This window comes from Kogia breviceps, chromosome 15 (assembly GCF_026419965.1).
Source record: "Kogia breviceps isolate mKogBre1 chromosome 15, mKogBre1 haplotype 1, whole genome shotgun sequence".
Classification (NCBI taxonomy): domain Eukaryota; kingdom Metazoa; phylum Chordata; class Mammalia; order Artiodactyla; family Physeteridae; genus Kogia; species Kogia breviceps.
Window position 1 is genome coordinate 71,618,290 of NC_081324.1, and position 23,203 is coordinate 71,641,492.

Consider the following 23,203-nt stretch of genomic DNA (forward strand, 5'->3'; position numbering starts at 1 on the left):
CCTGTGGTAATTCTATGCTTCCCATCCATAAGTTGATGTTTCCAGATACTAGGTCAAAGTTCCTAGAAAGTTCTTCCCACAGAACCCCATCTTTGATGAGAGATGGTATCAAATGTGCCTCCACCCTGGGGGTCTCTGTCCATTTTCAGAAAGGATGACCTTTTCCTCCTCTATGCTTAGCAGATGGCTTTCTTACAAGAAGTCCTGCATCAGGGAATCAGTTCCATGTATCTTATCATGATGCATTTACTCCTCACGTTAAATTTTGTAAATTCAGCAAAAGCCAGCCGAGCGCAGGTGCCCTCACTTCTCCTGGGCAGGTGATCGGGTGGCGAAGTCAGTTCGGTCTCTCGAGGCCCCTCAGTCTTTTACTTTCAGAGCCAGGCTGTTGTGCGGGTTCACATGGGGGAGCTGTGGGATAGATTCACACTGGGTTCAACAAGGATACCCACAGTCCCTGACAATTGTCCTCCCGACGGGTGACTTGGGGCATTTCTCCCAAACGGAAGAAGGGGTGGGGCAGCACGGGTGCCTTTCTAAGCGAGAAGTCCAGGGAAGATGGAGCATCCTCTCTGTGTGTTCCAGCTCGTCCGAGGACCTTGCAGGAGGACCTCGCGGTTCAGACCCATCACCTCACTCCCAGAGGCAGCTCCTAGGGCAGGGATTCTCCAGTGAGCCAGCATCAGAGCCCCCGGAGGGCTTGTGAAAGAGTCTCCTGTTCATCTCTGATTCAGCAGCTGTGGGGCAGGGGCCCAAGAATCTGCATTTCTAACAGGGTCCCGGGGATGCTGCTGCTGGTGGTCCAGGGACCACACTCTGAGAAGCACCGCTGTAGACCATTTTTAGGCCCTGTCACCAACACCACACAGCTCCTTGCCTTCTGCTTTCGAGACATGCCTGGGACCTGGGACCCTTTACAGAAGTGTTGCAAAGCTTGCACCTGGACCCACCTCGCCTCAAGCTACAAAATACAGAGAAACTATATTCGACTAAAAATAACTGTGTGCATAGGCAGTTGGGGCAAATTCTGGACCCAAAAGGTACAAAAAGACAATTTAAAAAAAAGAAAAAAAACCCAACAACAACCCAACTGCCATTTCTGAAGAGCCAGGAGCAAAAACAGCGTGTTGGGAGCAAAAGTAGGGTACTGAGCATGCCCCCTGCACTCAACACCACCTAAGGGGGAGGTAAAATACCTAAGCCGCCCCTCCGGCTAGACCTCTGGACACATCCCTACCCTCACCCCATATAAGGAACAGGCTTGCCCCACCTGTCAGCTAGCGAGCAAGCCAGGGAAACTGTTGTTTGTTCTTGCTCCCCCCTTCTACAGCAGGGGCCCCAATAAAGCCTTGCCTGAATTTCATGTCTGGCCTCTAGTCAATTTCTCTTGATTGGGGAAGGCCAAGAACCCTGGTCAGTATCACTTTTAGCCGTGTTTTTATAGTAATTATAATTAAAGCTCACATTTTTCAACTGTTTACTCTGTGCCAGGCACTGTGCTGGATTCCTTATGTATATTAACTTGTTGAATCCTATCTGCAGCCCTATGAAGCAGGAGGAATTGTTCCCATTTTACAGATGAGGAAGTTAACACTTGAGGAGATTACGTCCCGCATCCAGGGATGAGGGAGAGCGTGTGAGTTATTGTCAGTCCGGTGTGTCTTCCTCGTAATCAGCCAAGGTGGGTTTTCATGACCCCAGAGGGGTCTGTGACTAAGGAGCTCAGAGAACATGGCCTCTGTGCGGAGGTGGAGCCCAGGGAGGCTGCATCCCTGAAGGTCTGCGTAAGAGGTGATGTGAGATTATGTGAATAAAGGGCGTTAGTAAGTAACCAGGGCACAGTCTTCTTGTGCCCATAAGACGTGTCTCACCCTTGAGCCCCCGGCACCAGGACCCCTCCAGCATTTGTTGAGTGACCGACTGGCAGGACTGTCCACTGGCTCCCAAGCACCACGGGCATTGCTTTCCCAACAGTGGGGCTGCACAGAGGTGGCCTCACCACAGGGACAGCTCGGGGGCCATCTGAGGTTGACACTCTGCGAGGCTGTCCAGGAGCCGGTCCCCGTGGCCCACGGACGCCAGGCAGAGGTGGCCACCAAACCAGAAGCCAGAGCCACACCGGGTGGGATGGATTCCTTCATAGCTTTACAGGGACATGTGGCAGCTCACCACAGAGCAGGTCCCGGGGGAGGGGCCTCTGGGGACAAGGAAAGGCACAGTGAAGCCCTGCTTCATCCTGCACCCCCCAAACATACCATCCTCCCTCCCCCACACCCAGGTCCTTGTTCACAAGCACAGCTTCCCTGACCACGCTCCCCAAACTTCCCAGCCCATTTCTCACCCCAGTGCATCTTCTCCCCCAGATCCCTTTTCACCCCTCCCCCCTTCCCAACACCTTCCCCTCTCTTCCCTCTCAGGCCCCTCACTCCTCTCCCTCTCCAGCCCTTGTAGCACCACCCTCTGTGTCCTGCCCCTGCCCTCAGCCTTCTCTCCACCTCCTTTCCCTTTCAGATCCCCAGGTAATTACCTCTCGCCCAGCCTTGGCCTCTTCTCTTGCCTTAGTCCTGTAAGCTCCGTCTTTCTCCCAGGTCCTACTCTCCTCAGGAGCCCAGGACACATTACGGACAGGAAGTCTGGTCTTACAATTTGCACACACAGCCCCACCCACACGATGGCCTAAGAGTGGCTCTTAGCCCCCCTCGCCCCACACCTTGCTGTCTGCTTCCCTCTCCCGGCCCTCCCCTCTCAGGACCTCTCCCTCTTTCAATACTTCCCCACCCTACCCCACCCCGTTCCTTTCAGACCAGAGGGGCTGAGTTCATACTGGCACTCGTGGTGTGCGGTCACTGGGCTAAGTGCAATTTTCTACGGTAGCAACTGAAACAACCCCCCATTTTGCAGATGAGGAAACTGAGGCCCAGTTAGTGGTGGTGGAGCAAGTCAGAGCACGAGGCCTGTGCTCAACCATGGGGCTCTTCCTGGCACAGTGGACCCTCCAGGATGAGGGCTGCAGGAATGTGGCAGACAACAGACCTTCTGGAAGCAGAAGAGGGTGAGGAATGGCCACGACCTGGATAGAGGTAAGGTGGGAGGGAGGTGTGGGGCAGACCCGGAGGCAATCCTGTTGCCTGGGAGCATCAGAGAGGAAGGCCAGGATGCTGGTCTCTGTGTGGTCTTCTGCCCGCCCTGGGAGTTTAAAGGAATGTTGAACACCGAGTTTTTGTTTTGTCTTCCAATTCCGTGTTTACCACAGTATTTCTTGTCTTTTCTGTCCGTTTCAAATTGAGACATTTGGTAACCACTACTTAAAGTCAGACTCTGATATATGAGTGGAGGATGTTGCCCAATTCAGCTGTTTCAACAGTTCAGGGCCTCACAGATCCCACAGGCCACGTAGAGGCACCCAGGTCGGCCCTTCTGGAAGGAGCAGCCCTGTGCCTGCTGCTGGAAGCCAGCGGGGCTCCCTCCAGGGGACTGGATGGGACTCCCCGCACTCAGAGAGGGAGGGAGGAAGCTGGCTCCGTGGAGGAGCGCAGCCTATCTGGCCTGCTTCTTCCTATTCAAGCAAGGTGGAAATCTTGCCGGAGTCCAGCAGCAGAGATGCGGGTGCTTCCACCACTGGCAGGTTGTTTACTGGGCAGGGGAGGAGGCAGGGATCCTCCTGGCAGGAAAAATAGGTCCATTTGAGCTTGGTGGTTTCGGTATCTATCTTAGCCATGCTCACATCTCCATTCTCCACTTTTCTTGGATGAAGAACTGGCCCAAAGAGGGGGTCACCTGGCCCCTAAGTGGTGGGGCATCAGGACAGGAACCCGGGCCAGCCTGGGCCACAGCCTCTGCCCTTCTCCCTCCATTCTGTTCACCCCACCTCCCCCAACCTGGACTCTTACGTACAGAAACGTGTCTAACACATCCATGCAGAATTATAATGTGGCCCCCTGTGTCTCCACCACCAGGTCAAACAGAGCATTGCCTTTGCATTAGAAGGCACCATGGGTCCTTCCTTCCCCAGACTTTAGTGCTAATTGCTTCCTTGCTTTTGGCTGAACATGTGTGTGTATCCCTTTTTAAGTAAGAGCTTTCTTTTGCCTGTTTTCAAACTTGTAACCGGAGCCACTGATGTGTGCTTTTCTTCCTTCACATTGAGATTCATCTAGGTCAGCGTGCGTGTGTAGCTCTATTTAGTACTTTCCCCATGTTGTGCAGTCTTCACTGAACGTATACACCATGATTGATCTATCTAGTATTTTATGGATGGACGTTTGAGTTTAGTTTTTGGCTCTTATGAAAAAAACTGCTTTGAAAAATATATCTTCTGGTATATGTATTGTATGTTTCTGAAGGGTATATGTATATACCTAGGTGTGGGACTCCTGGGTCATAGAGATGTGCATCTCCAAACTGTAACACTGTTTCCATGCTGTCTTCCAAAGGGTTGTACCAGCAGAAGATGAGATTTCCCCTTGTTCTACGTCTTCATCAACAGTGGTGTAATAAGCAGTTTTAATGTTGCCAATCCAGTGGGCTTGTATCTAGTAGTTTTAATTCGCATTCATTTCCTGATCTATAATTCAGCTGCATGCTTTTCCGTGTTTATCATAGCCATTTAGATTTCCTGTTTGGTGAAGTGCCTGTTTGAGTGTTCACCTATTTTTCATTAGGTGCTGTTTTTTTTCCTTTTTCCTTTTTTTTTTTTTTTTTTTTGGTACGCGGGCCTCTCACTGCTGTGGCCTCTCTGGTTGCGGAGCACAGGCTCCGGACGCGCAGGCCCAGCGGCCATGGCTCACGGGCCCAGCTGCTCCACGGCATGTGGGATCTTCCCGGACCGGGGCACGAACCCGTGTCCCCTGCATTGGCAGGCGGACTCTCAACCACTGCGCCACCAGGGAAGCCCTCTTTTTAAATTATTCATAGGAGGGTGTTTTTTTTTTGAATGTTCTGAACATTTGGTTGCTATCTGTGTTACAAACATCCTTGCCCATTCTGTGGGCATGCCTCCCTCTCAGTTGTCTTTTGAAGATAAGCTTTTTGAATGTAGTCAGATTTATCAATCCTTTCCTTATGGTTAGTGTGCCTTGGGTCTTAAGAAACCTCCCCTACACTAGATTACCATTATGTTTTACTTTGATATAATCGTAGACCCACCAAATAATTGCAAAAACTGTCCCCCGTGCCCTTCACTCAGCTTCCCCTAGTGGTGACATCTTACATAACTATAGTACAATATCAAAATCAGGACACAGCTTTTGGTGCAATCACAGACCTCATTCAGATGTCACAGATTTTAGACACATTTGTGCATCTGTAGTTCTTGCCATTTTACCACGCAAGTAGGTTCCCGTCACCACATGAAGATACAGACCTGCTGTATCACCAGACACCTCCCTCCTGCTGCCCCTTGAGTCATACCTGTCTCCTGGCAACCATGAATCTGTTGTCCCTTATTTTCTCCTTTCAAAAATGTTATATATGTGGAACCATATAGCATGTGACCTTTTGAGACTGGCTTTTTCACTCAGCTTAGTAATACCCATCCAAGTTGTTCAGAGACCGAGGTCATGAGGGGCCTCAGAAACCACCGTAGGACTGTGTCCTGACCAGAAACTTTCCACACCCGTATTTGGAAATGGGTCCTTAATTTCTCCTGCCAGAGGGTAGGAAATACCTTCTTAAGGAATAGAGGCTGGGTTATTTAGTTTGGGTTTATCTTGTAGTTTTATTAATTATCTAGTATTTGCCTTTTTCTTTGTTTGTTTTTTAAATAACATTTTCCCCTCATTTCAAAGGTTATAAATGTTCTCTGTGGAAAATATAGAAAAGCACCCAAAATGAGAAATACCCATTATCCCACCTTTGAGAAATACCGACAAAGTAATATTATGTTTCCTTAAAAATGAAGTTACGTAGCTATTGCTTTTGAACAACTTAACACAGCATGAACATTTCTCCAGAATTTTCAGAAAATTTTAAGCATTCCGTTTCATTTTAATTCACTGTATAATACCCCAAACTCAAACAGCCTCCTAGTGTTGGACATATAGGTTATCAGTTTTTGCTACTCTAACTAATGCTGTGAGGAACATCTTTGTTCCAGTCTGATTGTTACTTATGTTGCTGGGCCAGGAGGCAGCTTGGTGCATTTAGGGAGGGCTCCTGGAGGGCTAGCCACTATGGGGGCCTGGTAGGCCAAGGGAGGATTTGGGTCTTGGTCCTAAATGCGGAGGGACACCATTGAAGACAGTGGAAGATTTTCATTTCAGGTGTGAGTTTGTAAAAGATCTGCAGGATGGAGAGAAAAGTGAGGTGGAAGGGTGACTTCAGGCAGAAGTCAGTGGTAGAGATGGAAGATAGATGGCGGTGAGAGGGAGCAAAGTGGATGGACTCAAAAGATTTCAGGTCAAAGCAGCAGGACTCAGTGCCCTGGGGTGTGGCTCCCGCAGTGGGCAGGTGGATGGTGGGGCCATTCACTTATCTGAGAACTCTGCAGGAGGGCCAGATGGCTGTTGCTGTTGTTTCGTTTAATGATGGGGGTTTAGGAGAGATCTTTTGATTATTCTTGTTGTGCTGAGTTTGAGGCATCTTTGGGACATACAGTCAGAGCGCTAGCAGATAGAGGAGTCAGGACCAGAGATACAGGTCCAGGAGTTATCGATGTGTACATGGCACTGGATGCCAGGGACCTGGCTCACATCATGTAGGAAGGGCCTGTGTGGTGCCTGGGCCTGAAAGGCTGGCAGAGGCCAAAGGAACTCTGCACAGGTGCCCAAAGAACCCCGCTTGTATCGTCAAGAATGTGTATGGTAACTGTTAAGCCAGGCTGTTCAGTTTGTCTCAGGAGTGACAAGTCAGCAGCATGAATGACAGTGCCACACAGCTTGGTTAATCTCACACATGGGGAACTCTCAACACGGCAATGTTCTCTACCATAAGTGTTTCTGCATAGGAATGGAGGATTGAGTGTTTAGGGGGAAAAAAATGAGCAAAAGGGGAATCTTTTAGGTCAGCTGATAACCAAAATGAGAAAAAGAGTGCCAAAGCACTACAAGGACAGTGTCAGAGCATAAAACAAGGCTTTCCCTCATCATCACCGTGAGGCTGAGATAGTGCTTCTAGCTGTCGAGCCAGAGACCATCTTAAATGTGTGCAACATAAGTTATGTGTCAATATGCTTATAGAAACACTATTTTTATTTTATTTATTTACTTTTTGGCCTCACCACACGGCATGTGGGATCTTAGTTCCCCGACCAGGGAGTGAACCCATGCCCCCTGCATTGGAAGCACAGAGTCTTAACCACTGGACTGCTGGGGAAGTCCAAGAAACACCATTTTTATTTAATTTAATTTTTTTTTTTTTTTGCGGTACGCGGGCCTCTCACTGTTGTGGCCTCTCCCATTGTGGAGCTCAGGCTCCAGACGCGCAGGCTCAGCGGCCATGGCCCACGGGCCCAGCCGCTCCGCGGCATGTGGGATCCTCCCGGACCGGGGCACGAACCCGTGTCCCCTGCATCGGCAGGCGGACTCTCAACCACTGCGCCACCAGGGAAGCCCGAAACACCATTTTTAAAAGAAAAAAAACTAGAAGCCAAATGAGAATGAATAAATAATAATACCATATTAATACCATTTATATTAGCACCCCGAAAATGAAATACTTTTGTATAAAGTCTTAATAAAAAATTAACTTTAAAAATCACATGCTTATATCCTTTGAGGTAGATTTTTTTTCTACCTTTTAGAACTTCTGAGTGATCATAACATTAAGTCAGAAAGTAAATAACCCTCTAAAATGAAGACATGACAATGTCAAACTCCCTAAAATAAAATTCCATGTGGCTTCACGGCTGAAGTTCATTAAGGTCAGCAGGCACTGCTAACGTTAATGCTTTTGAAGGCATTATAATGATGCTTTATATTTTATGAAGACTGAAAACTACCTAAAAACCCAGATTGTGAAAAAATATTCATGATATTCATAAGGACATATGGATATACTGAATATATTCATGGCACACATGGTTCCTTCAGTCCCACAAGTTACAACTGGCTCTGTGCCCGCCAGTGACTCCTGCTTATCCATGCACTTGTTTGATTCCTGTGCCTGTTCCTGTTCAGCTTTTTAACTTCCACAGGCCTCGCAGAGCATCCACCCTAAACAGGATATGCGCTGAGGGAGCAAAAAGAGTGAGAATCGTTTACACACAGAACATGTTAGTAATGGCTTCAACACCATCTGTCCTAAAGGAATTGAACCTTGTAGAAGAATCTGCTATAGAGTGATCTATAAATCATTAATTTTACAGTAAGTAGAAAAAGGTGCTTACAACAATAAAACCAATATATGTATATATATATATATATATATATATATATATATATATATATATATATATATATATATATAACTACAACACAATCAATAGATAAGAGCTAAGAAGAGTACGTGCTATGCCAGAAACAGTAAGACAGTGGAATCTCTAAATCTGGAAACAAAGATTGAGGCCCAGTTTAGAGAGGAAACATTTAAATATATTAGGGTGTAGAAGCAGTATAATGTAATTTTTAATGTTAATAGGATTCCTGCCAGGCTTCAAAAACAAAAAACTCAAAGACATAAAAAATATTCAGTAAACCGGCAAGCCGTGCAGCGTGGCCAAAAAACCAAAAAAACAGATAATCTGGGGGAATTCCCTGGTGGTCCGGTGGTTAGGATTCGGTGCTTTCACTGCTGAGGGCCTGGGTTCAATCCCTGGTCAGGGAACTAAGATCCCACAAGCCGTGTGGTGTGGCGGAAAAAAAAAATTCTGTCCACATCAATTCTGTCCTGGAGCTTGGACAATGTATGACTGCTAATAATTCCCTGTAGTCTACTTAGAAGAGGCTCCAATGGAAATGAGAGACAATACCACTTTCACAAGAAAAATGATTATAACCTAGAAAACGTGACCATAGAAAATATTCAAACCTGTAACGGATGTGGATTAAATCAGTAAAAACCTATCACTCTATACAACCCACTTTGCAGTAATTAATAAAAGCAACAATGACAAAGCTTGGAAGCAATGCTGTCAAACCAGGACTTTATTTCACAATTAATGACCATCTGAAAGAAGGGCAGTAAATACGAGCACACATAATGAAAGCGGTGCTCAGGGGATCATATCCAAAGAAATGTACGACGAGAAAGTGAAAAACAGATTAAGGATGCAGTTCGTAGCTCAATTTGTTTTTACAGCACAATGGAAGTGAAAGGCAATGCAGCCCTTAGACTTGGGATTTTTTAATAAACTCTGTTTTAATAACCTGGAACCCAGCCCTGTAATTAGCTGTAATTTACTGAGATATGGAATCTTGAACACAATATAATGAAAACTGAAACCTCAGAGGAGGAACATGAAAAAAATACAAGTCATAAAAATACAATTATTGCTGCAAGGAACTTACAGCTATTTATAGAGATAAATCTAGGACTGTGTCACATTGATAGAACAGTGGGAAGACAGATTTTTGGCCAATCTGTGATTGAGTCTGATTTCATTTTTTCAGGTTCAGCGCCCCTTCCTCTGGGCACATAAATCCCAGAAGTCTGCATATAGCTGAGCCCTTCCCAAGACACTAGAGGTTCAAGGTGTCATGCCAAAAGGTTAGCCAACCAGGTGACCTTCTGAGGTCCCCTTTTGAGGCTCAGTTACATACACGTTGGGATCATCGGCCCCTGCCCCCATGCAATGCTCTATGGAAATTCTACCAAAATGCTTCTTCAAGGAGGAAAGACTCATTTATCACCTTTTTAGAAAGCATCCATGAACGACATCAGACTGTCTCAGGGTTCATAGTTCTTTTCTTCCATAAAATAAGACGTGATCCTTTTGGGACAACTAAATTAATAAATCCTGAAATTAATAAACTGTACCAAGACCCACAAATTTGTTTTCAATAGAATAGTTAAATTTAAATGGCAATTTTAAAAACTGAAAAACTTCTCTATCTCTAGCTGGAGTCCTCACTGGAGGTTGACAATTAGGGGTGAGACAACAGGAAACCATGTATCCTGTCGTGGAACACAACGTGTAACTCCTAGCATTGATTTAGAATCTACATTATTTATCAACATATTACAAGACTGTGACAGCACTGTCAACGTGTCAACTATGAAGCCCCTTTCTAAGATAAGAAGGGCAGGAAAGGGCCTCCTGCTGCATACTGCAAATCCATCACAGCTTAAAGTCTGGCCAGACCCTCTCTCTGTTTAACTGTGGAACTGAACAGGCTTGCTGAACTATTTTACAGTGACCCGAACACTGGAACAGAACACGGAAAACGGTCTGGCAGCTGCATGTCAGAGGCCTCACCAACCTTGCTCTCTGTGCTTACAGTACCAACAGAGTCAGTTCCAAGCGATTCTGGGATGTCCGTAAGGCTGAGAAGAGAAAGAAAACATAAGACTGATTAGGTCGGCAGTCTCTGGTGCACTGGAAATTAATCTCATTTTAAGAAAGAGCTACAAGCACAGTATAAATGGCTATTTTCATTTACAGCTGAAAAGTCTCTGACCCTAGGCCCTAAATGAGGCCCTCTTTTTTTTTAAATACCAGCCGTAAGTAACATTTCACGTGGCTCTTTGACTGAGACACTCACTGATCCATGACGGAGTAAGTTTAGAAAATGCTGTTCCCTGCGCCTTGAGAACCCTGGCCACTTAGGACACTGACGTTCTGCAGCAGGTGTGGTACCTGCTCTGTTTCATCAGCTTCCCAGAGTTTCTGACCACAGAGGAGCTGGCCTCTCTGTTAGTGCGCCAGAGTGGCCCTGCTAAAGGAGGGACAAAGGCGACACACCTGCTGAGCCCTCAGTCAGTTCCTGGGTGCTTTAGTCATCAGCTCCCTTGAAGCAGGGGTGACGGCCTCTGCTTCTCTGTGATCCCCCGATGCCCTGCATCGGGGGTCACTCAAGTAGTTCGTGAGGCAGGGAAAGAAGGAAGGAGAGGATCAGATGACAGGGAGGGGGCAACCGCAGGTGCCGAGGGCAGGAGAGGAAGGGAAACCAGCCTCTGTGGTCACCCCGGTCAGCTGGGCTCTGATGTCTGGACAGTTAGGACCCAGCACCACTGCGCGTTCACCTCTCACCAGCCACACCAAAGCTCTTCTTGGATAGTTCTCTATCCCGAACAGGGTGGCCAGGCATGCAGCTTAGCAGTCAGGACCTCAGTCCTTGGTCTGCAGCGGCAGGAGCCAGAGCAAAGTCGCCACAAGCGCTGTTTGAGGCCCAATGAAGGACTGAAACAGACGCTGTGTCAAGGTTCCCTACCAGTCGAGAAAGGAAGAAACACACAAGAGGAGGAGCAAGGAAGAATCTGAACTGCTGGGAAGCAGCCCTGCGCCCTGGGCTGTGAGCAAGCCTGGGAGAGCAGGGCGAGGCCGAGCAGCACAGCAGTAGCGCCGTCCCCTGCGGCTCCCTACCTTGGGCCGGTAGCCCTGCTCGGCCATCATCTTCGCCTCCTGCCGCAGCAGGGCGTCTGTGAGCTGCTCTGCCTGCCTCGCCTCTTCTTCCTCCTCCTCCTCCTGCTGGTCCGCTTCCCACGCCTGCAGCTGGCGCTCTGCAACCTGGGCACCGAGAGCAAAGTCACCCGGGACGGGCCACAGGGCAGAACCGTGCCTCTGATCCAGAGGGACAGGCTCAGGTCCCCCCACTAGAGCATCAGCGCTCAGCACTAGTGGTGGCAGTGCCCTCATGGCAAGGACATTCATGGTACTGAATGGTACCATGGTACTGGAGAGGTTATGTGTGTGGTAAAATGCACCTTGTAAAAAGCTCTGGACGTAGTCATGTGTTGGGAAGATCCTTTTGTGTTAACTATTAGGTGCTGAATTGAATAAAAAGAGACTTGTGTCCCGTGAGCCAGGTGCTTGCAGATGCAGCCAGCAAAGAGGCGCGGAACGGTAACAGGAGCCTTGTTCCCACAGGAGGACACAGAGCGGGGCTGGAGCTACAACCAGGAGGGTCAGGGTTCCAGCGGGAAATGAAAAGGGATGCTCTGAGCTCCCAAACATGGGCTTCCTGGGTAAGGTCCAGGCCAGGCTGTGGAAATAAGTCAAGGGTCCCTGAACCCTGTGCCATGATGGCGCAGGAACCTCAGCAGGGCCTGCTGCCCGTGCGTTCATCCCAGGGCTCAGCCCCACCTGGGCTTCCAGCTCCTGCTTCCTGGCCGATTTCAGTTCTTCGCTCTCCTCTTTCTCACGATGAGCTGACTCTCTTGCCTCCTCAAGATCTCGAATAAGTTGCTCTCTGTGTCTCAGGGATTCCTCTTGCTCCCGTCGGTTTCTTTCAATCTTTTCCTGTATTTGTTGTTGTCTCCCTGTCAGCACCTATCCTCAGCGGAAAGGAAGAGGGAAGATTTTGGTTAGACTTTAACAGATGCCTGTTCTATCAGCCTTGGACAGTCTGCAGCTGCAGCTACATGGAGACCCTGCCTAATCCTCAGCCTCAGGCCCAAATACACCAGATGAAGGCAAGCCCAGACTACCGGATCAGTCCAAACAATCGGCCACGTTTCCCACATGGCCCCATCGCACACAGAGTGCATGTGGACTGTGCGTATGGAGACAGCCGAGCACCAAAGAGATCAAAGCAGGCAGGGATGGAGCTCTGTCCCCAGGGCACAGACACACAGCAACAAGGTGACTCTCACTCCCTATCAGTGAGTTCTAGAAAAAGTAAGAAATCACAAGCCACGTAGATGGCCAGAGGCAGAGTCTGGGTCACCCCACCAACCTTGTGGATTTACATTTACTGCTCAAAGCAGCAGAAACCTGCTGTGTTTGATTCTTGGCCAGAGCAGGATTATGTCCAGATGATGGTCAGGATTTGGGAACCAGGAACAGCAGGAAGCCACCTGCCATACCCAACAATCATGCTCTCTGGGGGGGGGACATGTAAAGTGGCCACAATAAGGGGGAACATTTTAAATGGGGGAAAAAAATAAAAAGATGCTGGAGAATATCTGGTATTCACAAAAGTGAAAAAGCACCAGTTGAGACCAGATTTCCCATGGGTTCTAAAATGTAGCATGCTGACATGCACAGAATATAATTTCCATTTTAAACCACTTTAAGATAACTTCCAATACATGGATAATAAAGACCTTTTCCCCCCAAAACATTTCCTTTGAATTGGGGAGTGTCTTATAATGCACTACTTGTATATGACAAATAAAACAGTCATGTTCCTTAGTCTACGTCTGGTTTTGCACTCCAAGAAAAAAATCCTAAATGTGGAAAAGCCTTTCTGCACCAATATGTTCACTGCAGTAATATATAACAGCTCAAAATCAGAAAAAAAAAATGGATCCACAAAAGGAAATGGAAAAACAAACTTCTGTATACCCACAAGAGTTATTACACAGCCATCAAAATGATATTTACAAAGAAGATATAATAGTATAATAAAATGATCGAAATCAAATAGCTCAGTATAATATGTAGAAAAAACATTATCCATAGAAACAGAAGCGTAGAAGGAAATAAATAGTGGCTGTGTAGATGATGTAGATGGTGACTTTTTTTACTTTTTACTTTTCTGTACTGAATTTTTTCTTAGTAAGCGTATATTACTTTTATAATGATATTGAAAGTCCACTGAAAATGCCCAGAGGGGACTCTGTTCCAGAACATTTGGCAGGGTCAGCACGTGGTCACCAACCCCAGACACCCACCCGGCCACCTGCGCCCCCTCCTGGATTACCTCGCTCATCAGCCGGTCTCGAGCACTCCTCTCGCGGGCCCACTCTGCCTCTCTCTTTTCCCACATTTCCTTAGCCTCCTCCCTAGGGAGACACAGAGAGGATGACAGCTGGATCCTTACCACCACCGGTGGTAGAAGAGAACCAAAGAACCAACAGGGCTCCAAGGCGCCAGGTAGCACACACCTTCTGTGCGGCCAACCTCCAAAGAAACTTTCAGCAGATTACAGAGAAGGACAACTTCACAGAAAGTATTACTATCGTAAGTACTTTAAGTTCCCTTTTTTAACACTCCATCTCCTTACAAAAAGCACTGGTGAAGACATGCATCCAGGACTTTTAAACACTGAAGTGAATGAAACCATCGGGGCTGGAGAGGGGCACGCTGGTGCCTGAGCTCTGTCACCATGTTCCTGCGGTCACTCCATGTTCCTCACAGGTCTCCCTGTGGCCTGGGGCAAGTGCGTGACAGCCTCGACTCCCCGTGACCGCCTCGACTCCCCGTGACCCAAGTACTCTGGGACCCCAGCACTGGGCTGGATGTCAGGATTAAACAGGAGGAGGACCGTAAAGCACTTAGCACAGTGTCTGGCACACGGTAAGTGCTCAGTAAGTGTTACCTGTTATTCCAATACTTCACTTTACCAGATTAAGTTTTAGGATCCAGACCCATTCATATAGACCTAAGAAGCATTCAACGTCTCCATAATTTATAACAATTTCAAGTTTCTAAGATCTCAGATGAACAGATCCTTACTCTAAACCCTAACGGCTTCCACCTTAAATAACCCGAGGGAAACACCCCACAAGCCAGGTCCATTAGCCAAGATGTGCTCCTCACAGATGATGGGCAGAGGAACAAGGACGGCAGTTTCATCAACAGCAGACAACACTCACGGCGACCTGCTGGCCTGCAGGGATGGAGGCACAAGTAGAGGCCGGGATGCCACCTCTCACCTCAACAGCTCCTGCAGCTCCGCCTCCCGCGCCCTCTCCAGGTGCAGCTGCTCCTCGATGACCCGCTTCATCCAGGCCACATCGGCCTGGGCCTGCTCCCTCCGGGCCAGGTGCACGCGCTGGTTCTCGTCCTCCTCCTCCAGCAGCGCCTGCAGGATGCGCCTGTCTGCCTCCTAGAGGAAGGACGAGGAAGCGCAGTGGGCGCGGTGCCCATCCCTGCAGTAGCAACAGCCTCAGCTCCACCAGCCCCTCGGCACTGAAAGCAGGCGTTCTGGGAAGACATGGGCTGTTTCCAGAGCAGGCAGGGTGTGATCACTTAGGGATGGTTTAGACGCCACAGAGGCCCAGGAGCTTTTCTCTGCCCACAGGGAGACCCTCTGCCAGCACACGCACATCTCTGCCCTCGGACACATCTGGTAGCACAGCTTTTTAGAACACAATTTGCCAGCACTTCCACTTCACAGGATATAAGCTACAGAGACACAAATGCGCAGAGATATATGCACAAAGTGCTCACTGCAGCTGTTCCGTAAGAGGAAAGCCGACTGGGGTGGGAGAGCAACTCTCCTGTCCAGTCTCAGTGAGGGAGCCCATCAAAATACTTGCCAGGAATACTGAGCAGCTAGTCAAAAAGAACAAGCTCAGTCTAAGAACACTGGTCTGGAAGCCTGAGGTACTGTACTAAGCCTGTACTCGTAGGTACTATGCTGTGCAATGCCACTTCAAGTACATTTAAAAATGAAACTGAAAACCCCCCAAACTCACCACTTCCCTGTATGTGTGTATATGTAAATACAGTTGATTCCTGAACAACATGGGTTTGAACTGTGTGAGTCTACTTACACACAGATTTTTTTCAATAAATATACTACTTGTATTTTTATTTTACAGATCTTTAAATTAACTAAGTGTGGGAAAAGCGTTTGACTACGGAGTACAGTATGTAAACTGAAATGAACTAGGGTTTGAGTCCTGACTCTAACCAAACTGTTTTAGCTTCCTGCCCTTCAGTGGGTCATTTATCAATTCCTTTGCTTTTGAGGCAGAGAGAGCTGTACGCGGGTTTTCAACTCTGTGGGGGTCAGCACCCCTAACCCCCACGTGGTTCAGGGGTCAACTGCCTATCTAGAAAGATGTACACCCAAACAGACCCTCTGGGAGGGGCAGGGATTGCAGGGGCTGCTGGTCAAGGGGGGATCTCACTTGGTGTTTTCTTATGAGAACGCACCCATTACTAAGCAATGGAAAACATGCTTTTCAAAAGAAAGTGAAAGAAACGCCAGGCTGTCCCTTCAGATTTACCAGTTCCTCTTGGATCTGCTGTGTACGTCTGTTGAGCTGCACATTATACTGATGTCTCAAAAAGCGTCTAGAAATGAGAAAATATGGGTTGCCTTCAGTGTTTCCTAAAGAATTAAGCAGAGGTTAGACAGCTGCTTTCTGCAGACTGTATCCTGTTCGGTTTCAGGGTTACCAGTGCACGTCTGAGAAAGCGAGAGGCTCGCCCGCTTGGGGAAGGCAGGCGAGGGGTTGGGGGTCCTTCTCACACGCACCCCAGCTCCGCCTTCTGCCACAAGGCTGCCATCCGCTTCCGCTCTTCCTCCAGCCTCTCCAGCTCCCAGCGCTGCTTCAGCAGATTCTCCTGCTCCTTCTTTAGTTTGGTGGCCTATGGGTACAAGACGGTAAACCCAGGTAAGCGCGTGAGAATCAAAGTTCCTGCATCCCTCAGCAGACACGAGGCAACGAGGGTGGCCTGGCCACCTGGTGCCAGGATCCCCTTCCACCTCCGGGGCTCTAAGCCCCTTGGCCCAGCTCATTCATTCATCTTGCTGGGTCTTCCCAACCCTGCTGACAAGGATGAACCCCTGCCCTGTGCTCCCACAGGGCCCTGCACTGTCCAAGCCTATTGTAACTAAACATCTGTCTCCCTGACCTGACACAGCTCCCAGCTGTATTCCTAGCAGCCAGCCCAGTGCTCGGCACTTAGAATACATAGTGGGCACAAAGGATCTAGTTCTTGAATCATTCTGGCCTGGGAAAGCGGGGGAGTGCTCCCCTCGCCTGAATGAGAAGATCCAGCCCCTTAGAGCAACTGTGCACAGTATTCTCAAAACAGCTTCCTGGACCAAAAATCCTCAAGGTTTGTACCTCGAGACCCGCAAACTGCTAGTCTCCCACGAGGGCTGTGTGCTGGATCATGAGACTAAGTCAAGTCTACTAAGAGCGCTTGAAATCCAAGTTCTCAAGAGGCTCTCAGACAGCAGGCCTCTCTACACACGTTTGAGAGGACAGGTGTTATCTCCTGATGGTTAACATTCTAGAATCTGGGCACAGAAAGAACCACAGATGGGAACACGTGTCAGAAGGAGAACCCAGCATTGTTTCCCTTCTTAGAATCGCCCCCTGGATATGATCTCTGTTTAGTGCAGCTTTTTAAACGCCCGTTTCCTAACAACAAGAAGCTGTGAGCGAGGAGGCCCTGGTGGCCAGGGCTCGCCCTCACCTCCATCTCCTTCACCTTCAGCTCCTCCATCTGCTGACGCAGTGCGTCTGCCTGCAGTTTACCCTCCAGTTGCCTCCTCTCCTCTTCTAATTTCATCCGTTCCAGCGCTTCCCGTCGGGCCATTTCATATTCATTTTCATACCGTTTTTTCTTTTCCTCTTTGGCGGCTTCTTGCTGCATGGAGCCAAAGGGAACCGGGGGTCAGTATCTGTAGCATGGAGCTCGAAAAGACCCAGCTCCCCACCACCAGTCAGCAGGCCTCAGGGCCCGTTCCTTATTCCAACACATCTGTACCCGAGGAGGCCATGCACTTATCAGCTGTGTGGCTCAGGAAAAGGTGCATCTTCCTGGGCTCAATTCTCACTGTGGGAACCATGGGAGTGGTGCTGCCCTCAGAGACGAAGCTGGGGAGGCTCTCGGCACAGTGCCTGGTACAGAGGAGGGGCTCAAGAACACCGGGGTTCCTTCCCTTCCACAAGTCAACAAAACACTCCAAAATGAACCCAGAGGTGAAGCAATAGGTCCACGGAGGTGTGGACTTTTATCCCCAGAGTTGCTGCTATAAACCAAGGTTGAGAGTTTATGACGTAAATTACATCAAAAGAGGGTGCTGCAACAGAAACAACCTTTAAGGATGCATGTTGCATCTACCATCAACCAACCCTGGACGCCTTGTCTTATTCTGCCCCTGGGAGTGATCAGGTAGGATTCTTGTCTGCGTAAGAACAGCAAACATTCAGTTTTAACATGTGTTAAGTAAACTGAGAAAAAGTCTATTCCTGTATTGGAGTCATTAACATTGAAAACAAGAAACAGATTCAAAGACATGGAGACAGTCTCCCAACACATACCACACCTGTTTTTTTTCCTCTTTCTGTGTTTCCCAAGAGTTTATCACATGTTTCTTGTGAAGTTCCAATTCAATCTGAGGATGAGAAGGCAGAGAATAAACTTCCTCACTGATTCATTGGACACATATTCACTGCTGAGTACAGTGTCATGGCCTGGAATGTGGCCAGGTGTCTTATAAGGAAGTGCATGGTGACCCCAACATATACAGTCTGATTGCAAGTCCATTAGAAAACCAAAGGATCAGTCAATTCTAAACCCTGTCAAGAATTGGAACAAAGTAACAAACTTTTCTTCCAGTACCCTTGGGGCTCAGCCGGAACAGGTCAGCAGACACTGAAATGGAAATCTAATCTCAAAGGCCACCCTGGTAGGTCTAAAGCCTGCCAGGCCCCAGGGCAGAAGCTGGATGAGGAAAGACTTAACCTTTGGCCTGGCTCCCCAGTACTCCCTCTGCAAAAGAGCAGCTGTAAAAACATGCACTACCTGTATCAATAGATGCAACAAATCTGGGGTAATTAATAAGAGATTTGGGTTTAGGCAATCTTTTGGATCAGAAAGGAATTGTACCACTGTCCAAAAGCTTTTGTTTGGGAAATTGTTTATAAAAGTTTGTGATTTCTTCCTCAACTCACACATGTAAACATTTGCAACTAACTTGAATGTTCTGAATAAACATCTGAGTAGGACTTTGGAGGAGCCACTGAAATCTACAAATGGCTGGGAAGAGGAGTCCTCCCAGGTTTAGAGCTAACTGCACAACACCCCAGAGCAGCCAGATGCTCTATTACTTGTGACTGGCAATTTCTACATGAAGTTATGAGTACATAAATTAACACACCAAGTATATACACAAACTATAAAGTGAAATTAATTGATTATATCCTTCATGGGATTCTCTCCCTCTAGCCCAATCTCTGCTGAATGATGTCACCCCAGCGAAGACGCCCCGCTCTCTCCTTGCCCCGAAGCCTGTGGATCTGTCCCCCTTTCTCCTGCCGCGCCAGTTCTGACCTTCACCATTACTTGCCTTGGGCTGCGGCAGCAACCCCTCAATTGACATCACCCCTTCCGGCCCACCACGACATTACTGCCAAAGCTGCTGCTCCCCAAAGTGCAGCTGGGACCCTGTTGCACCCCTGCTTAAAATCACGCAGGTGCTCCCCAGCACTTCCAGGGGAAGGCCGTATGAGGCCGTCCAAGGTGGCCCCTTCTGCCTACCCAGCCTCTGCCCTTGGGGTCCCCACTCCCTATCAGACTTCCCAACCTCACAGCCACTTGTAGCTGTTAACCGAATGAACCAGATCTTCCGTGTGGGGCTTCTTTTCAAGGTGGCTGGAGTGATCTCTGTTTCACCCCAGCACAAGATGCAAGCTTAAAAACAAGATGGGAAACATGACTTAGGCATGTCTACTTAGGCAAATCAACAGAAGGATCTCCTTGGTTTTCACCTCTCGAAGTTTGGGGTTGTTCTTTTTCCAGTGTTCATACAAAAGCTGTTCAGCAATCTGTCAAGAAAACACAAAGAGGGAAGCCTGATGTCACTTTTCCAATCTGTCCACATTTTGGATAACCCACAATAGAAGTCAGCTCAGGCTAAGAGCTCCTCCACTGGCACGCCGATGCTGTGCCTGCCCTTCAGACCTCCCACATGCCTCATACCCACGGCGCTGGGAGCCAGACACCTGACTGGAAGCACACAGTGCTGACAAATGACTCTTATAATGGTGACAAAAGGGGGCCAAAATCTGATGCTACAGATGGGTCCTAGATACTAAAGATCTGTTTCAAAATATACAACAGGTTTAAAAACAGAGTTTTGGGGCTCACCATTGCACACAACTACTTTGGAAGATAAAATATACCACTCCCAGCCCTTTGTGGGACCAGAGAACTAGAATAAAGAAAAAGGACTCGGATGTAATGATTAAGGGGCCAAAGAGAATAGAGATGACTCATGGAAAACACACATAAAGAACAGCTCAGAGTAAGCACTTTTCCCGACTGACTCTGGAGTGCACTGCCGTCTCAACAGGTCAGAGCCCCCGAGGGGACCCCACGTGGCATCACTGACAGGCTGGGGACTCCCGCTCTGCAGCCTCCTAAAAAGCTACTTACCAGTTTCCTTTGCTCCTCTCGGGCTGACTTCAGATTCCCGTGCTGCTCCCGGATTCTTCTTTCCCTCAAGTTCATGCTCAGCCTCAGCTCCTCCAGTTCTCTGGCCAGCAGGTCCTGCTCCTCCGCCAGAAGCTGCCCAAGTCTCTGCCGTCGGGCCTCCAGACACTTCCTCCTCTCCTCCTTCATCTTCTCCCGCTGGTAGGCGTGCATGCTGGGTAAAAAGAAGCCACCATCAACCAGGTGTGCTATAGCTGCACAGGGAACATGTGGCTGGTTGTGTGGGTGACAGAGGCTGAGGCAGACAGAATGTGGCAACCTGGGAAGGTTTCTTCCAGCCAAAGTGAACAGGGAACATGTGGCTGGTTGTGTGGGTGACAGAGGCTGAGGCAGACAGAATGTGGCAACCTGGGAAGGTTTCTTCCAGCCAAAGTGAACAGAGGTGACAGAACCACTATGCATAATAGAATATTGTTTTTGCAAGAAGAAAATGTATAATGGGCTTATATATGCGTGTGCTAACAGTACCAGCTAATATTATTTGAGCAGTTACCGTGTACCAAGTACTACATACCTGGACGGCTTTATATTAATCATCACATAAATCCTATAAAGTAGGTTCTGTTTTAGCCCCAATTCACTGATGAGGAAACTGAGCTCATTCATACAGCAAGTGACACAGTCAGGGTTTCTATCTAGGTCTGTCTGACTCCAAAACCTATGCTTTTAACGTCAATGTTTTTACATGTATTTCTACAGAAAATGGGTGTATGTGTGTATACATATTTACACACAAACACAAATGGAGAAGAGTATGGGAGGATATGCACCAGACAGTTCATCGTGGTTCTCTCCTGGGGGTATGGGGTTACGAAGGAGACTTCCACATTCTACATACATTTCTCATCATTTTATCTTTTCAGTGAGAATGTGTTACTTCACTGATGATCTTTTTTTCAATTTCCAGTTGGGAAGACATCACTGTGCAGGTAATCCATGCTGTCCAGCCACACTCCCCCAGGTCCTTAAGGTCACATCTCCCGACAGCAAGTGGCCCTCAACCCTAACCCACGGCGGTCACCACACAATTACCTCCTCTGGTAGGAGGCCTTGGAGCTCCATTCTGCCTGTTTGGAGCTGCAGATGTCAGAAACCTTGAAGTAGCGGCTGTTCTGATCCCACTGCTGCCGAAGCTGGGCCTCCTGCTCCTGGCGTCGCTGTCGCGCAGCCTGCTGATCCGGGAGCCTCCGGCTGCACCAGGAGGAGGGCAACGTGGGGAGTGCCATCTGAGAAGAACAGCAGTGGTAAGAAAATGAGCCTGCTGCAACCCCTCATCCCTTTAAATTAGCGTGATCCTCACCCCTTGGCTGAACACTGGAATCGCCTGGTAGAGCCTGGGCCCCACTCCAAGTCCAGTTAAATCAAAAAAGTCTTAGTGTAGGCCCCCAGGCACCAGCAGTTTAAAAATGACTTGTTGGGCTTCCCTGGTGGCGCAGTGGTTGAGAATCGCCTGCCGATGCAGGGGACACGGGTTCGTGCCCCGGTCCGGGAAGATCCCGCATGCCGCGGAGCGGCTGGGCCCGTGAGCCATGGCCGCTGAGCCTGCGCGTCCGGAGCCTGTGCTCCGCAATGGGAGAGGCCACACCAAGTGAGAGGCCCGCGTACCGCAAAAAAAAAAAAAAAAAAAAAAAAAAAAAAAAAAAAAGACGTAATCAGGGCTGCATATCATCTACTTAAATAAGCGTGAACTGCACCAGGCTGTGAGCCAGACATCATGAAGGGCACTGCAGACAGAGACAGAGAACCAGTCCTGGCAATGCTGAACAAGCACACTGGGGACGTCTATGCTCTGCCTAAGGTAACACAGGTAATAATTCAAGGAATACGTGTATGTGCCAAGCCCTTGACATATACGATCTTTTTCATTGTTACTATCGCCCCATTTTTTGGCAGGTGATAAAACTTAAGTTCAAAGAGGTAAAATGACTTGCTCAAGATCACAAAACCAGGAAGTGGAGGAAATTTATAAAAGAGCTGGGATCCTAATTCATGTTAGTCTGAGATGAGGGCCCGGGCTCTATAGACTGCAAGAGGCTGCCTGTTTGGACCAACATGCCCTGGCTTCAGCAACCCGCAGAGTGGCCCAATCCAGGTGTCACATCTGGAAGTGTTCTGGATTAGCATGGAGGGAGATCCCTCATCTTACCCGGAGAGAGGAATCAATCTGCATAAGGTCAAGGAGCAATCTGGGGACACAGCTGGAGACCTGAAAGCAGAACCAGTCTCACTCCGGACACCTTTTCCCCTGGTCCAAAAGCTGCCCTATGTGCAGGGTCTACACAGCGCTTGGCTGTGACAATGCTTAAAGAGCTTCTGTTGAATAAGCAAACTCAGAGTCCTCCGATCCCGAAGGAAAATGATCTGCGTGTATGGGCCGAGTTTAGCCTGAGGCTGCCAGTTTATGATCTGTCTTCAGACTGTGGCAGGCTTAACAAACTTTTTTCCTTGCTCTGTGAGCCGCCCGCGGATAAATCTTTGCACCAAGAGTCAGAAAACTTAAGATTCCGGTCCCGGATCTGCCACCAACAAGCTGGGCTGCTCCCTGAAAAAGTCGCATCCCTCTGTAACAAAAGCGGTTACAGAGGAAAATGTCGGACCCAGAGCGCGCGGGGAATAGAGTGAGAACGGGAAGCCGAACCCCCGGGCGCCTTGCGATCGCGTCCCGCGATGGCGGGCGCGCTTTCCGCCAGCGCGGGGCCGAATGCAGCGGGGCTCTCAGGGTCCGGGTCCCAAAGCCGGCTCCCGGCCGAGCCCAAACCTCCGACTTACGTTTCTCTGTGCCCTGGAATTTTCGAAGGCTGTCCTGGCCCGAACTGCAGCATGTCCCAACCGAACCCGGCCCGGCCCGGCCCCCTGCACCCCTCTTGGGCAGAGCTGCACCTACTCCGGCCGTTTCCCTGCTCGTTTCCGGGGCAACGGATCGGCGACGGAGCGCCGCGAGGGCCAAGCCTCCTGCAGCGCGATTACTAGACGCGCAGAGAG

The 23,203-nt window shown here is 48.8% G+C and overlaps 1 protein-coding gene across 3 annotated transcripts; it reads right to left on the reverse strand.

The window, feature by feature from the left end:
- Positions 1–7,314: 7,314 nt before the first annotated feature.
- Positions 7,315–23,203, reverse strand: TCHP (trichoplein keratin filament binding). Of its 3 annotated transcripts, none has more exons than XM_067014411.1 (14): positions 22,991–23,143; positions 21,254–21,447; positions 20,165–20,375; positions 19,498–19,554; positions 18,054–18,122; positions 17,198–17,371; positions 16,248–16,360; positions 15,997–16,063; positions 14,695–14,867; positions 13,740–13,821; positions 12,179–12,364; positions 11,459–11,602; positions 10,356–10,419; positions 7,315–8,166 (listed from the first exon to the last, which is right to left on the reverse strand). In XM_067014411.1, exons 2-13 carry the CDS (start codon positions 21,445–21,447, stop codon positions 10,387–10,389), a joined length of 1,503 nt encoding a protein of 500 aa, XP_066870512.1. In that variant the 5' UTR covers positions 22,991–23,143; the 3' UTR covers positions 7,315–8,166; positions 10,356–10,386. The 3 variants fall into 3 exon arrangements, with proteins under 3 accessions (XP_066870512.1, XP_066870510.1, XP_058895495.1); XM_067014409.1 differs by lacking the exon at positions 7,315–8,166 and adding an exon at positions 9,063–9,877; XM_059039512.2 differs by lacking the exon at positions 7,315–8,166 and having other exon boundaries at positions 9,063–10,419; positions 22,991–23,203.